A 14,583-nucleotide genomic window follows, 5' to 3' on the forward strand; every position below is an offset into this window, starting at 1 on the left:
AGCATATACCGGCCCTATATGTTGTGTGTGTCATGTTCAAAGCCATGCATGGTATACTCATATTGCAAGTTCAAAAGGCAGATAGGACATTCATGAGTGTCTGCAGCATTTCTATTAAGGTCATAGGAAATACACAAAGTACACTCTGCTTGCACCAACAGATATGTGACAAATTTGACCATAGGAATTGTGTGTATATTTCCTACATATATGGCTGCTCACTAAATAGCTGGATTTGATATGTATGCCATCACCTGACCAGATTTTCAGTTTGTTCAACTGATTGATCACTGTTTAATTTGACATTCCATGCTTTCAGTAACACTACAAAACTTTAATCTAATTTAACCCATTCTCTAGCACAAAAATGGTTTGCAAAGGCTGAATAGCGAAGGTGACCCAGAAGATCTCATTTATTACATACTTGCTGACTTCCTGGCTGTCCCCTACGGGAGACATGTTGTGGGAAAGTGGGTGAACCGGTGGGTGTGATTGTGCGATTGCATCATCATGGCCCCCGATACACAATGCTGCGATTACCGGCATTGTAAAGCGGGGGCGGGCACACAATGACGCGTCATAACTGCCCACTTTCACTTGGTTAGAGGTAGGCTGCAGGCGGGGGCTGACCAGCTCCGGGAGACTTGCCCTCTCTTTCGGGCAGCCAGAAGCACCATGTGATATTATCTGTCGTTCTGGGAGAGTAGGCAAGTATGATTTAGTATCATTTTATATTAGTTATTGGAACTGGGGAAAGCTACTGCGCATACTCCATAGTAGGATCTAACCCTAGTTGCTGTCAATGTGTTAGTAATCATGAGCTCAGATTATCAAGATGATTTAGGAATAAAAAGATGGGATTGCATAAAATGCACAGTATTTGTTATGAGCAATATTTGCTGAGGTCAGTAAGTGTGATTGTCTCACTGGTGCTTTTCATATTGTGTAATCGCTGTTTACTGAAATAATTCATTTCTATGATTAATAGGATATACCACTAGCATTCTAATCACTTAAGCATATTAAGCACCCTTTCTAACCTATGAGCTGTAGAGCTGGCGCCCTTCTTAACCTGAGCTATAATGTATGACTGGTATGCATGAGCGCTTTGAAGGCTAGAAAAACTATGGCATTGGTGTGACACTACTGTACTTTAAGGCCACCTACCCATTGGCATCAGTTCTGTGTGTCGTGGTAGTGGTTTTATGGCAAGAACCACACAGGTAACAGGGTCTGGAATTGTAGAACATTGTTTCCAATGACACATTGAGGAAGCCTGGTGACCTCTACTGACCTCCGGAATGTCAGTAATAACGCGATTAAGAAATGCGCTAGTGTGTACCAGGCAGTTGTTGTTTTTCATTAGAGCCAGACAAACGCCAATTCTTATATAAGTCATTATTCTTGTTTATATATTCATGCTCATACACAGAAAACACCAGGGCAACTTCAAATAATGTAACCATGTGCACAACCACTTCTTTAACTGCTCCCATGATCTTATCGTCATGGTAGCTATGATAAGGATATCATCTGCAAACGGAATTAAGTGATGAGTAGTAAAAATTTTTTAGCTGCAGAAACACTATAAAACAAAGAAGCAGCAAATCTTGACTCTTAAACAGTTGTGGAACTACTAGCTCCAGCATGTCCTAGCAGCTAAGACAAGTGTAATATTCTGGGCCTTGTAGTTCCACAACATTTGGGGTGCCACTACTTGCCTAATTCTGCTCCAGAGCCTATTTGTTTATTGAATTGGAAACTTCTCACTTGACTATTGAGATTAAATGAATCATGAGGTTCTATATAGGAGGAGTGGTTCTGTGCACATATTCGGATATCCCGATGCATGAAACACAGCTTATTTTTGCCTGCCCTTCTGTGGGTCCGATCCAATTAAAAGGCTTCTCGTGGCTTTGCGGGATGTGTCTCTTCTACTTACAGTCCATGGAGGTGTGGGCAGAAAACAGCTACTGTATGAGCTGTTATGTGCATAGCACACATAGGGCCTAATTCAGAGCTGCACGCAATTCAAACACACGTAGTTGAGATTTTATTTGTATGCGCACAAAGTCCTTAAAGCTACTACGACGCATGCGTTACATAGAAAGTACGCTCAATGATTCTATTGCGATCGGGAGAGACGGTATCAGTAATAGGGCGGCAGAGTGATGGGCGTTCCTGGGTGGTGACCAGAAGGTGGCCTGTAGAGAACACGAGAAAAAAGTCTCATGGATGTGTTGTTAGGGTGTCGCAGGAGTGTCATCGAAAGCGGCTTCATTCCGCCGCAGAGCCGCAGCCACAGAGGCCATGTACAGACGGAGAATCTGTGCCTGCCATAGGGCTGGTGCAAGCATCGATGGTGCGCCGTTGGCAGCCTGTGAAGAATCACCGGCAATGTTACAGTGTGCATATAGGCTGAAAGTGGGCATCTCAGTGCTTGCACAACCAGACGCAGGATACTACACCAGTGGAAGGCTGATACTAGCATTTGCATATTATCGCAGCCGTGACTCTGGTAACAGACGAACCAGCGGAAGCAGCAGCCTCCATCTCTGAATCAGACCCACAATGCAAAGCTGCTTGCTTGTAATTAAATCTGTCTGTTTGGGGTTGATTTAATTGTAAGTGATGCCTGCAATCTAATGCCCACATATCCCGCACTTATGCAACTTTGGGGTGAAATCAGGGTGCAATTCGGTGTGCCGGTGTTGGCGTTTCTACGTTGTTACAATGCCACATCATGACCATCAACCATAATTGAAAGAACTCCAATGAGTTTACAGCAGAAATAAGTATAGTTTTCTACTAGTAACATCCTACAGAGACAGAGGTACCTACAGGATTTTGGGATTAGTTACATGCATCTGTCCAATATGTATGTTTATTGACCCTCTACAAAAAAGAACTAGGAGCACTGTGGCTACAAAATACAAAACTGCAACACATAACCCTAAAACATCACTCCTTTGCATAGGCATGTCCACTATAGATGTACAGATAGCTGCAAAATCAGTGCTATTACAGCAGCGCTTACAACTTCAATTTTATAATGGAACTGGTTTACAGAACATGTAAAAATAAATGGATCCAGGGGGGATCAAATTTAAAACATAAGATTCGTTTAATAAAAAAAAGAAGAACTACTCTTAATACCCATAGATCCTCATTTGTGCTGAACAAGTGAAAGCTGATCTTTTTCCCTATGACATGTAAGTGACAAGCTCTGTAAGGCTAACTACAGAAAATTGATTTATACCATTTTTTACTATATAATCTTAAAGTGGGCTCTACAGTGAGAACAGTCTGCAGAGAGAAGTGGAACTTATGGCACCATGTTATCTGACATAATACATTTTCTTGCATTCGCACATTCGCAGATCGCTAGTCCCATCATGACTCTGCACCTGCCACATCCTTCCTGTACAATAAGAAGTATAAGCAAATATATTATTATTGCATATGGTATATTGCACATACCCACTCCATAGCGCTCTGAGTCGTTTTTCTGCCAGGGAGCCATGCTGCTGACCCGGCTGGGGAGCCCAGAGGAGCTGCTACTTGTACTGCACACAAGACAGAGCTCTCAAGTGTCCCAAAAGAGAGTTTGAGGACGAGGTCTACTCGTCACACTTCTGTGCCTCTGGCTGTAGGTAGCTGCAGGCTGATGCGATCCCTCCCTGTCACACTCCTACTCAGCACTTCCTTCTTCTTCTCTGTGTAATAATCTGTTTACTGAGTTTCCTCTTCTGATTCTCTGCCTATTCAGGTCCCCGACGCTGTCCTTGCACCAACTGTTTATGTGCTGTGACATTGTTTCAGTGTATTACCCAATATATCCAATTATGTTAAGTATGGAGAAGGGTTAAGTAGCTACATTGAAAGTGGAGCCAGGGGCAGAGATTGCTCAGAGTAAATACACTTTGCATGACTTGATGTCCTCCTCTATTACAGCTGACATTTCTAGAGAGGTTAAGCAATTAGTTGCTTTGTTATGTACAGTATACACTGAGGGGTCTATTTAATAAAAAAAAGGATTTTCTCCAACATTTTAGCTGGAGAAAGACAAAAAGGGGTATTCAATATGAAACGCAAACTTCGTCGTCTATGCGTGTCAAAGTTTTCGCCGCACATCGGAGCTTTTGCCGGCGAAAAAGTATCACGTGCGCCCCCGATTATACCTGTATTCAATATGAAATCGTCGAAAAACGGCACCCGGCGAATGTGAAATCAGCAAAAACTTCGCTGAGTTTTGGGGAAATTACCCTAACACCCCCAAAAAGATGCTCTGACATGGGGGATCGCTCTGGATACCCCGATTAGCCCTGCTGAAGGTTTTTGGGGTCTTTAAATGGGTTCAATAGCTGCTATTTTGGGGACTTGGAAAGGTGGTGAAGAATAGTATTTAGAAGTTTTTTTGGCAGAAAATAAGTAGTCCCAGCATATTTTGGGTACTTGAAAATGGGGGTGAGCATATTTAAATGTTGCTAAAGTGAAGTTTTAAAAAACATTAAAAATCCACCTGCCGCAAACAACTGCAATAAAAAACACCTGGGGCATGCTTGGGGACCCCCTAGATTGTAGTTCGCTAGTTTTTAACTTTGTACCCCCAATTTTTTTTTTCGCCCCCAAAATGAAAGTGCTTTTTTTGGGGTCTCCTGAGGTATTTTTTTTACATTTTTTTGACACAGTTTACCTTTGGGGGACTGTCTGAAGGTTGCAGGGGGGTTTCCAAAATGTTGCACCCCAAAACCCCAATTCTGCACTTTTTTTCGGGACCCATTTCTTGGTGATACTTTTCCGCAGGGTCGAATGCAATATACTTTTCGCACTGGCGAAAAGTTTTCAAATTGAATACTGTGTAAAAGTAAAAGCGGCGAAAATGACGTCATCCGAGCGAAGACATCGCAGAAACGGCATTTTCGCTCCATATTGAATACCAAATTTGAAAATGGAGTCCCCCCTCCCTTTGTGTGCGCGCCGCAGGCGCACGTGGCGAGAAATGGGCGTGACCACTGAAAAATGGGGCATGTCAACATGACACACACCCCTTTCTTGTCACTGGGAACCTTTCTTTCCATTTGCACCTTAATGTGCCCCCCTATGCAGTCCCCCCCTATGCAGTGCCCCTAGTAGTGGTCCCCCTTATGCAGGCCCCCAGTAGTGCCGCTTATACTGTACCCCCAGTAGTGGTTCCCCTTATGCAGCCCCCGATTAGTTCCCCTTATACAGGCCCCCAGTAGTGGTCCCCCATATGCAGTGCCCCATTAGTTCCCCTTATACAGTGCCCCCAGAGGTGATCCCCCATATGCAGGCCCCCAGTAGTGATCCCCCATATACAGTGCCCCTTATACAGTGCCCCCAGTAGTTGTCCCCCTTATGCTGTGCCCCCTGTAGTGGTTCTCCGTTTTCAGTGCCCCCTGTAGTGGTCCCTCCTGTGCAGTGCCCCCAGTAGTGAACCCCTTATATAGTGCCCCCAGTAGTAGTCCCTCCTATACAGTGCCCTTTATATAGTTCCCCCAGTAGGAGTCCCCCTTGATGCAGTGCCCCCTGTAGTAGTCCCCAGTAGTGGTCCCCCACAATGCAGTGCCCACAGTAGTATCCCCCCCAGTGGTAGTCCCCACGATACAGTGCCCACAGTAGTATCCCCTCCCAGTAGTAGTCCATTGTAATAGTGCCCCCCCCCCGGAAATACAAACTGAAGTGAAACAAAAGTAAAATACTTACCTGTATCCACGCTTCTGCTCCCGCCGCCGTCCGCACGTCCATCCTCTCGGGCCGGGCCGCTCTGCATTATGGGAGAGACGTCATGATGTCATGACGTCTCTCCTATTACCCACTGCAGGAGCCGGACGTAAGCTCTCACAGGCTGCTGATTCACACACACATCGCTGCCGCTCGGCGGTGATGTGTGTGCAGCAGCAGCAGCCAATGAGAGTCTGTCTGACTCTCTTTGGCTGCTGATTAACACACACATCGCCACCAGTGCTGGTGGCGATGTGTGTGTTATGCACAGCCTGAGCCCGCCTGCCACCCTCCTCCTGGCTATTGGGCAAGCGCTCAGGGGGAGGGAACGGGCTCAGCTGTGCAGCACAGGACCGGCGATGGAAGCCTAGCGCCGGTCCTGTTTAAATGTGTAGCGCTGACCGGCACTCACTGCGGTCAGCACTACACTGGCTAACTAGGGTGGGCCGGTGCCGTGGCCGGCAGTGCCCCCCCTGCATCGCTGGTCCCACGGCGCCCAGGGCGCCCTGCTTGCCCTGCCCTAGTTACACCACTGAGCTCAGCCTATTCATTTCTTCTTTCTTATCCTGCAGTCTCCATAGTGTCTCTCATGGTGGGCGGGATGCATCCCGCCAATTATCACATGCATACAGGCATTTAGTAACGCCGTGCGCATTAATATTTAAGCAAAGGACAGTTCTTCCGATAGGAGCTGTCCTTTGCGGTGTGGGGACTTCCGGGTTTATAACCCAGGAGTACCTATGCGCAGCCATCGGTCAACGCATGTGGGGGACCCTGGAATCCTAAAAAGGTATTTTCTGAAGTTTGACCGCATTTTTAGCGTTGATGTATCCCGCCCCTTTTCTGACAAATGTAACGCCGCCCATCTCTGGATGGAGTCATGGACCTCATTCAGACCCGGTCGCAAGAGCTGAGTGCTCACAACTGGGTTGATGTTTAGGCCTTGCACACGTGCAGCGGCTGCACTGCGCGTGCGCAAGCCCCGGAGTGACAGAGAAATTCTCTCGCTCTGGAGGTCACTACAAAAGGGGCGGCTGCCGATGTTGATTGACAGCTCGACCCATTTTGTAGGCGTGGTGGGGGGTGGTTTGACAAACGGAGGCATTCCTTTTTGTGGGCGGCCGCACTGACATCAGCAGTGATGTCAGTGGGGAGCTTCCTGCTCGAACAGAGCAGGAAGCTCCCTGGGGCTTTGTGGTTGCCGAGACCCAACCTTAGGGTCTCGTCGCAAGCCCATCAACCTGGTTGGTCACTAAAGCTGTGGGCAGGGCCGGATTAAGGCCCACATGGGCCTGGAGCTGAAAATGTTCAAGGGCCTATACTGAGATGGGGAAGAGCTGTGATCGGTGCTGTGTGTGTGTAGTCAGAGTCACCTTGGTGTGTACACTCCCTACACTATGAGATACAATGTCTCCCTAACTACATAGAAATAGAAACATTGCATCATTTTTTTTTAGGAAGAAAACTAGAAAAACTATTTAAACATTTAAAACTTATTGCCAGTTAGGCAGCTGGTGATCATGCTGTCATGTTGATGGGCCTATTTTTATGTGGAGGCCTGGAGCTGTAGCTCCATCCGCCCCATTGTTAATCTTGCCCTGGCTGTGGGTGGTAACCCACATCTTAGCTAGCGACCAGGAGACCGCACTGGAAAAGTCAAGCAGCCGCCCACATTCAGAGCGAGCGCTCGCTTCTTGCGACCGCCTCTGAATGAGGGCCTATGTGTCTTATTGCCTACTGAAATGGAGAAAAGCGGGGAAGAAGTGTTTTCTTCCTGTTTTTTTCACTCTCCCCGGCTGGCTCTCCGCTTCCCTGGCCGACTCACTATCCTCGGCCCCCCCGGTCGGTTCTCCACTTCCCCGGCTGGCTCCCAGCTCAGTGTCTGACATCACTGACGGTGACCGGCAGATGCACAGGGCATGCAGTCATCTTTCTCAGATGAAAAAGATGTGAAGAATTTCCTCACAGGGACAGCCCTTTCAATCAAAACCTGTTCTGGCACTTCAAAAGCTATAAATACAGCAGTAATTTGAAAGCAAAAATAATTAAGGTCCCTATGACTGTTACTTTATTTACTGGCAAATGTCATCCTGTAACATTCTAAATGGGGTTTGGCATGAAAAGTCGACATTCAGAATGTTAGCAAGGCCAATGTGTTGACATTCAATAATGTCGACATACTTTGTGGTTACACATGGGTCCCAGCCAATGAGAGGCCGCTACATATAAAGAGGCCTCTGATTGGCTGGTGGGCTGTGGGATTTCCCGAAGCTGCCCGTCAACTGTCATTCGCAAAGTATTCCAACACTTGTCCGTATGGGTTCTCTTACTCGGTTTGTTATGTTGCCAAGTCCAGGGATGCTACGGAGAGCAGCGTGAGGATGGATGCGAGTATAGGATCTTTTTTTCAGGTAAACCCATTGGATTCTACATGGGGCAAGGGTACAGACCAGCTGGCACAGGTAAGTATGTGTGAATGAGATAGGTAGGTATGTAATAAAGCTGTACTATTTACGATGTCTGTGTTCTGTCTTTTTTTTACTATTTATTTTACAGTGGAGGTATGGGTGCCGGCCACCTGTTGGCACTTGTAGTTCCGCAAGTGCAAAAGGGTAGGAATGCTGGCACATGTAGTTCCACTGTAAAATACAATAGTTTTCAACTTTTTAACACATTATTACCCCTGTACCAGGGTCTGGCTGGCAACTTTTAGCCTGGGGGGAAAATGCAAAGAAGGTGGCCCTGGCAGAGGAGTAGCGTGTAGCCAGGGTGCCCGGAGCATGTGCGTGCTACGGCGCCCCCCCCTCAAGTGTTCCATGGAGGAGGCGGGTCCATATGGAATTATTGTAAAGTAAAAATAAAGATTAGGGGCAGCCCCCTGTAGTGGTGCCTATATGCAGTGCCCCCTGTGCCCCAGGAGAGGACCCCCTTATGCAGGCCTCCAGTAGTGATCCTCCTATGCAGTGCCCCTTATACAGTGCCCCCAGTAGTGGTCCCCCCTGTGCAGTGCCCCTTGTGCCCCCAGTAGTAAGCCCCTTATATAGTGCTCCCAGTATTGGTCTCACCCTTGTAGTGCCTCCAGTAGTACCCCCCTTGTAGTGCCCCCAGTAGTAGTCATCCCCTTGTACTGCCCCCAGTAGTAGTCCCCCCCTTGTAGTGCTCCCCGTAGTAAGCCCCCCTTGTTGTGCCCCCAGTAGTGCTCCCCCTTGTAGTGCCCCCAGTAGTGCTCCCCCTTGTAGTGCCCCCAGTAGTGGTCTCCCCCTTGTAGTGCCCCCAGTAGTGGTCTCCCCCTTGCAGTGCCCCCAGTAGTGGTCTCCCCCTTGCAGTGCCCCCAGTAGTGCTCTCCCCCTTTCAGTGCCCCCAGTAGTGCTCTCCCCCTTGCAGTGCCCCCAGTAGTGCTCTCCCCCTTGCAGTGCCCCCAGTAGTGCTTTCTCCCTTTTAGTGCCCGCAGTAGTGCTCTCCCCCTTGTAGTGCCACACGTAATAAAAAAAACCACTTACCTGAATCCCCGCTCTCACCACCGCCATCCGCTCCTCCGTTCGTCCTCCTGGGCCGGGCCGCTCTGCATTATGGGAGAGATGTCATGAAGTTTCTCCCATTACCCACTGCAGGAGCCAGAAGATGGAGCGGCTCCTGCAGTGGGTGCAACGGCAATCAGTGAGAGTCTGGCTACCACTCAAAACAAACACACAGCTGCTGGCGCCGGCGGCTGTATGTTTGTCAGTCACTGTGGATCGCTGACCGAACTCCGTCTGGTCAGCGCTACATGCGCGGTGCAGCCTGTGTCACAGAGACACAGACTGCCCGCGGCCCGTAGGGCACATGGCACCCTGCCCCCCGGCCCAGCCCGCCACTGCCCTGTACCCACAGCCCAGGGGTGCGGGGAAGATCCCCGGGCTTCAGCCCAAGCCTGAAGTTTCAGGAGAGGGGGGACCCCTTATTGGGGAGTCCCCAACTCCCCTGAGATTCCCTGCCTGGGCTGACCGGCTTTGGTTGCAAATGCTGTGGCCCTGGAGACCCGGAGATAGGACCTCCTGGCTGTGGCATTACACCCCAGTCGGTTTGGGTCCAGTGCTGGTTTTAAATATAGGAGGACCCCTACGCATTTTTTCCCCCTATATTTAAAACTAGCACTTGCCCTGCAGCCAGGTGCTGGTTCCTAAATTATGGGGGAACCCTACTCATTTTGTTCCCCGTAATTTTAGGAATCAGGACTGGCTGAGCAGTCCGGGGCTGGTTATGCTCTTTAATTTAACCCTTTTTACTATTTACAGGCAGAAACATACATGGATCACATTGATCTGTGTATGTTTTTCTTCCAGCTCACAGGCAGGTGAATTTTCACGGGAGTGTTGTCCGATCTCATGAGAGTTTATAAACTCCCATCTTGGTAAATTCCCAAATCCTATCTTCACTAGTGAAAAATTTCTCGAGTTTAGCCGATGGTGAAGTGAAGAGAGTTTGCTAACTCTCCGGTATTTTCCAGTAGCAAAGGAGATTTCCCTCCCGAGTTTTACATCAGTAAATTTGCAAGTGGTAAAACTTACCCAAACTCTCCAGAGATTGCTGACTTCACCAATCTCGAATCTTAGTAAATTTACTCCTAAGTGTTTAAGCTAGAACCAAGGGCCTGATTCAGAGCCGGACGCTATTTGCGCTCGCTCGTTCAGAAAAAAGGGGCCGGCTATTTAAATTGAGCACTCGCTCTTTGCGGTCTGTTGACGCCTGTATGTCTGAGCGAGCGAACGAAACATGCACTCGCTATTTTGTAAAGACGCCCCCTGGCCGCTCGCATCCTACGTCATCTCCGCTATTTATTTGATTAATTGAGTACATCAAAAGGCGTCTGAACTGCTCGCAGTGCTTGTGGTAGGATTTTCCTACCGCAATCATGCGAACAGTTCGGGCTAAGAAACAACCAAGTGACGTGGTCGATGACGCTGCTTTGTTAATTATGCACACCCTTAAAATGCCCGTTTTGACCGTTTGGCACGCCTGCGTTCGGATCTCCACTTCCCGTTTTCAAGCACCTTCCCCTGTTGCCACCCACAAACGCCTCATCCTGTCACTCAAATTAGCAGGCACTCGCTATTTTGCGAGCGCTCGATTTCCGACTGCACTGACTGGTTGGCGCATGCGCATTACGACCCATACGCATGCGCAGATGTGCGAACATCGCTCGGAGCGAACGAGCGGCCGCTTATGAGTGGCTCTGAATCAGGCCCCAAGTTCTCTGTAACACTAAAGCTGCATGCACACACAACGATTTTTTGAATGATTATCGTTAAACGAAATCGTTCACTTTCTGAGTCAAACGATGAACGATTATCGTTCATGCGCGTTCACGTTTGTAGTTTGTAGTTCAGTCAGACTTGTCAACTCAACGATTTTCAATAAGGGAATATGCAAAAATCGTTTGTAGTTCAAAAAAATCCTTCATTACACTTTTAAAAATCTGACAGATAATCTGACAGAAAATCGTTCATAAAATCGTTGTATGTGTATGCAGCTTAAGGGTTAATTGTTTTGTGGAGAGCCATGGAATTGCAACACAGAATATAACTTTAGAAGTAGCTGTCTTGTAGTGAGTGGAGAGGTGGGTAACAGAACATACTATCTTTGCAAAAAAATCTATACATTTATATTGGGAAATCCCCATTTTACAAATATTTTCATGCAACTTTCCAGCTGAAAGCAGCAGAAATATTAACAATAATATGCAAATTATGTATCATTTAGGGGATGTGAATGTTTAAAGAATATTTAGAGGATGTGAATGCTTTAGAATGTTTAAAGAATATTTTTTTACACTTCACAAAGAAATATCGACATATTTCTTAATATTATTTTTACTAAAATAATGTGAAAACAAATGTTTTCACTCCCTTTTCACATTACTTTAGTTTAAAAAAACTACTCCAAGCCCTTAACGTTGCATATTTTTAGTAAGCAGATCATATTTCTTATACTTGTGAAGGGAAATGCAAATCTATTTCAAAATGACTAAAGTTCAAATGTTAAAAAATATCGGAGGAAGCCCTGCGAAGAATATCTTCAGATGGCGTTATGCAGACTTCCCTCTGGTTCCCCGAATCCTTCTCTGCTCTGACTGACATTTGACAGACAGAGCAGCAGTGGCGTAACAAGGGTATTTGGAGCCCAGGGCAAATGTTAAAATGGAACCCCCTCCCCCCCGTGCCAAAAAATGGACGTGGTCACAAGGGCGGGGTCACTTAACAATGGGGCGTGTCGACAGGAAACATACAGTCAGGTGCATAAATATTGGGACATTGACAGAATTCTCATATTTTGGCCTCTATTCACCACCACAATGGCTTTGAAATGAAACAAACAAGATGTGCTTTAACTGTAGACTTTCAGATTTAATTTGAGGGTAATTACATCCAAATCAGGTGAACGGTGTAGGAATTACAACGGTTTCTATATGTGCCTCCCACTTTTTAAGGGGCCAAAAGTAATGGGACTATCAACTCAAAAGCTATTTCATGGACAGGTGTGGGCTATTCCCTCGTTATTTCATTATCAATTAAGCAGGTAAAAGGTCTGGAGTTGATTCTAGGTGTGACATTTGCATTTGGAATCAGTTGCTGTCGACTCTCAATATGAGATCCAAAGAGCTGTCGCTATCAGTGAAGCAAGCCATCATTAGGCTGAAAAATCAAAACAAACCCATCAGAGAGATAGCAAAAACATTAGGTGTGGCCAAATCAACTGTTTGGAACATTCTTAAAAAGAAAGAACGCACCGGAGAGCTCAGCATCACCAAAAGACCCAGAAGACCACGGAAAACAACTGTGGTGGATGACAGAAGAATTATTTCCCTGGTGAAGAAAAACCCATTCAGAACAGTTGGCAAAATCAAGAACACTCTCCAGGAGGTAGGTGTATATGTGTCAAAGTCAGCAATCAAGAAAAGACTTCACAAGAGTGAATATAGAGGGTTCACCACAAGATGTAAACCATTGGTGAGCCTCAAAAACAGGAAGACCAGATTAGAGTTTGCCAAACAACATCTAAAAAAGCCATTACAGTTCTGGAACAACATCCTATGGACAGATGAGACAAAGATCAAATTGTACCAGAGTGATGGGAAGAGATGAATATGGAGAAGGAAAGGAACTGCTCATGATCCAAAACATACCACCTCATCAGTGAAGCATGGTGGTGGTAGTGTCATGGCATGGGCATGTATGGCTGCCAATGGAACTGGTTCCGTTGTATTTATTGATGATGTGACTGCTGACAAAAGCAGCAGAGTGAATTCTGAAGTGTTTTGGCCAATATTATATGCTCATATTCAGTCAAATGCTTCAGAACTCATTGGACGGCACTTCACAGTGCAGATGGACAATGACCCGAAGCATACTGCAAAAGCAACCAAAGAATTTTTTAAGGCTAAAAAGTGGAATGTTATGCAACGGCCAAGTCAATCCCCTGACCTGAATCCGATTGAGCATGCATTTCACTTGATGAAGACAAAACTGAAGGGAAAATGCCCCAAGAACAAGCAGGAACTGAAGACATTTGCAGTAGAGGCCTGGCACAGCATCACCAGGGATGAAACCCAGAGTCTGGTGATGTCTATGCGTTCCAGACTTCAGGCTGTAATTGCCTGCAAAGGATTTTGCAACAAAGTATTAAAAAGTGAAAGTTAGATTTCGGATTGTTTAGTTTGTCCCATTACTTTTGTCCCCTTAAAAAGTGGGAGGCACATATAGAAACCATTGTAATTCCTACACCGTTCACCTGATTTGGATGTAATTACCCTCAAATTAAATCTGAAATTCTGCAGTTAAAGCACATCTTGTTTGTTTCATTTCAAAGCCATTGTGGTGGTGAATAGAGGCCAAAATATGAAAATTCTGTCAATGTCCCAATATTTATGCACCTGACTGTAACTGTATACCCCTTTCTTGTCACTCTTAACATTCCTTTCCATATGCACCTTAACCCCTGTAGTGCTCCTTATACAGTCAGCCCTATGCTGTGCCCCCAGTAGTGGTCCCTCTTATGCAGGCCCACAGTGGTCCCCCTTGTGCAGCTCCCCATTAGTTCTCCTTATACAGTGCCCCCAGTAGTTGTCCCCTTTATGCAGCCCCCCTGTAGTGGTCCCCACTATCCAGTGCCCCTTGTAGTGGTCCTCCCTATTTAGTGCCCCCAGTGCAGTGTCCCTTGTGCCTCCAGTAGTAAGCCCCTTATACAGTGCCCCCAGTAGTACACCCCCTTATACAGTGCCCCTTATATAGTGCCTCCAGTAGCAGTCCCCCCATGCAGTCCCCCAAGTTGTGGTCCCCCTATGTAGTGCCATTTATATAGTGCCCCCAGTAGTAGTCACCCTGATAATTGCATAATTGCCCCCAGTAGAGGTTGCCCCTAGTAGTAGTCCCCCCAATAATTGCCCCCAGTAGAGGTTGCCCCCAGTAGTAGTCCCCTCAATAATTGCCCCCATTAGAGGTTGCTCCCAGTAGTAGTCCCCCATGATAATTGCCCCCAGTAGAGGTTGCCCCCAGTAGTAGTCCTCCCGATAATTGCCCCCAGTAGAGGTTGCCCCCAGTAGTAGTCCCCCTGATTATTGCACCCAGTAGAGGTTGCAACCAGTAGTAATCCCACTAATTATTGCCCTCAGTAGAGGTTGCCCCCAGTAGTAGTCCCCTTGATTATTGCCCCCAGTAAAGATTTCCCCCAGTAGTAGTCCCACCTATAATTGCCCCCAGTAGTAGTCCCCCAGATTATTGTCCCCAGTAGAGGTTGCCCCCAGTAGTAGTCCCCCCGATTATTGCCCCCAGTAGAGGTTGCCCCCAGTAGTAGTCCCCCCGA

The 14,583-nt window shown here is 46.9% G+C and overlaps 1 protein-coding gene across 1 annotated transcript in view; it reads right to left on the bottom strand.

The window, feature by feature from the left end:
* DOCK2 (dedicator of cytokinesis 2) overlaps positions 1-3,585 on the bottom strand; it is a 966,148-nt gene extending 962,563 nt beyond the window's left edge. Inside the window, exon 1 of the mRNA XM_088465050.1 lies at positions 3,481-3,585. Within this exon, the coding sequence (XP_088321176.1) occupies positions 3,481-3,523 (43 nt within the window). The 5' untranslated portion in view covers positions 3,524-3,585. The remainder of the gene's footprint in view (positions 1-3,480) is intronic.
* Positions 3,586-14,583: the final 10,998 nt, after the last annotated feature.

This window comes from Taudactylus pleione, unplaced genomic scaffold (assembly GCF_031769625.1).
Source record: "Taudactylus pleione unplaced genomic scaffold, aTauple2 ptg001827l, whole genome shotgun sequence".
NCBI classification, from domain to species: Eukaryota; Metazoa; Chordata; class Amphibia; order Anura; family Myobatrachidae; genus Taudactylus; species Taudactylus pleione.